Below are 2500 nucleotides of genomic sequence, written 5' to 3' on the forward strand. Positions count from 1 at the left end.
TTATAATTCATTTTCTTGGTGATATTTTAAAAGGAAAGAAACTTTCATAAAAAAGCACGGGAAAAAAAAATTTCATAATAAAAGAAAATTTTTTTAGAGAACTGAGTTAAATAAAACATTTTTTCTACTTTATTTTATTCATATATTTTCCTTTTCTTTTTTTTTATTTTGTTCTCAATATTTTAAATTTTAAACTTTTATTATATCTCTTAATATCATGAATTATATTTAAAATAAAAGTTTATATATATTGTTCTAAACTCGTATTATAAATATATACTTACACAGTAAGCTATTTTTCCTAAGATCTCTTCTGGTACTTTCTGCATCAAGACTTTATGAACTGCTTTGTAAGTTTTCTCAACAGATGTTGTCATTAACTCCATACATATCCAACAATCTCCCTGTACATTAATAATATATTAGTTGCATACGTAGGTATATTACATTATATATCATCATCATCATCATCATCATCATCATCATCATCATCATCATCATCATCATCATCATCATCATCATCATCATCATCATCATCATCATCATTCATCATCATCATCATCATCATCATCATCATCATCATCATCATCATCATCATCATCATCATCATCATCATCATCATAATCATCATAATCATCATCATCGTATTCATCATCATCATCATCATCATCAACATCATAATCATCATCATATTCATCATCATCATCATCATCATCAACATCATCATCATCATAATCATCATCATATTCATCATCATAATCATCATCATCATCATCATTATTGTCATTGTCATCATCATCATCATTGTCATTTTCATCATCATTTTTATCGCTATCATGGTCATCTTTGTCCCCATAATCGTTATCATTATATTTTATGGTTCACTCATATCCTGGAAACTAAAATAAATTTTTCTATTTTCATGCAATTAATCTAAAATCAATCTTTCTACTCAAATAAATTATACTTTATTATATAAACACGCCAGATGTTTGTAATAAAAGAAATCACCTCAATAAATATTGCACCATAAAACTGAACAATATATATACAATCAGTGGTATTCATAATAATATCAAGTTCTTTTAACAAATGTCTTTGTTCATCTTTATCTATTGTCGCACGAATTCTCTAAAAACGTACACATGTCCTTTACAAAAATATAATATATATTGTAGTAAATATATATTTGATAAATCACTAAAAATAAAAAATAAAAATAAAATAGAGAATACAAAATCCAAGTAAAAACATAATAAGATAATTTTACTACATAAAAGTAATTAATAAACAATAAAAATAAAAACAATTACTAACAATGTGTTCGGAAAAAATATTTAAATCAAGTCAAAATTAGGTTTAAAAATGCTCCGAAAAAGCAGTACTAAGCTAAGTATGGCACTTACAAGCAAAAAACGTTAAACATTTGATTAAATATTCTCAACTAGCTATTGATCTCACTAATGGAGTTTTTTTTTGGAAATTTCTCTTTGGAGTTATTAACCATCTTTTCAAGAAGCATCAAAATCGTTGGTTAAAAGCAAAGACTGACATGCAAGGCTATATATTAGGCTATATATTAAGGCTATATATTAAGGCTATATACTTGGTGGTCAATTTTCAAGGAGAGTGTAGTAACCAATTAAAAATGGTTGACATATTTTAAAGAATGGATGAAAAATCCTGTATAGTTCAAGTCAAAGGTCTTGTTGAAACTACATTATTAAGTGACAACAGAATCAATGCATTCAATATTTAAAGATCACTGAAAAAACAAATCCTGCCCTGATAAAAGTTAACATTTACCGTGAAACTTACAGACAATATCAGAAAACATTTACCATGAAACTTACAGACAATATCAGAAAACATTTACCATGAAACTTACAGACAATATCAGAAAACATTTACCATGAAACTTACAGACAATATCAGAAAACATTTACCATGAAACTTACAGACAATATCAGAAAACATTTACCATGAAACTTACAGACAATATCAGAAAACATTTACCATGAAACTTACAGACAATATCAGAAATCTACTGCATATTTAAACAAAACAAAAATTCTGTCGAGGAGCATCTTTGACAGAAAACAAAAATTCTGTCGAGGAGCATCTTTGACAGAAAACAAAAATTCTGTCGAGGAGCATCTTTGACAGAAAACAAAAATTCTGTCGAGGAGCATCTTTGACAGAAAACAAAAATTCTGTCGAGGAGCATCTTTGACAGAAAACAAAAATTCTGTCGAGGAGCATCTTTGACAGAAAACAAAAATTCTGTCGAAGAGCATCTTTGACAGAAAGTCATTAATAAAAGACAAATTCTTTTTGTGTTAAAAGTTGTTAAAAAAGAGAAGCTAAATAACTTTATATCACAGGACTTTAATAAAAAAGAGTTTTCTGTAAAAAAAATAATTTATAGATATCTATATGCAGACTATTTATATAGAAACATTTTTAAATAAAAAATTTGAATAAAATAAATTTTTTTATT

The 2500-nt window shown here is 26.5% G+C and overlaps 1 protein-coding gene across 2 annotated transcripts in view; it reads right to left on the reverse strand.

Annotated features, from left to right (window-relative positions):
* LOC100200909 (dual specificity mitogen-activated protein kinase kinase 4) overlaps window positions 1-2500 on the reverse strand; it is a 48003-nt gene that overhangs the window by 17758 nt on the left and 27745 nt on the right. For both annotated transcript variants that reach the window (XM_065804027.1, XM_065804028.1), the window contains exons 6-7: window positions 1012-1131; window positions 285-404 (exon numbers count right to left, since the gene is read on the reverse strand). In XM_065804027.1, the coding sequence (XP_065660099.1) occupies window positions 285-404; window positions 1012-1131 (240 nt within the window). The remainder of the gene's footprint in view (window positions 1-284; window positions 405-1011; window positions 1132-2500) is intronic.

Source organism: Hydra vulgaris, chromosome 08 (genome assembly GCF_038396675.1).
Source record: "Hydra vulgaris chromosome 08, alternate assembly HydraT2T_AEP".
NCBI lineage: Eukaryota > Metazoa > Cnidaria > Hydrozoa > Anthoathecata > Hydridae > Hydra > Hydra vulgaris.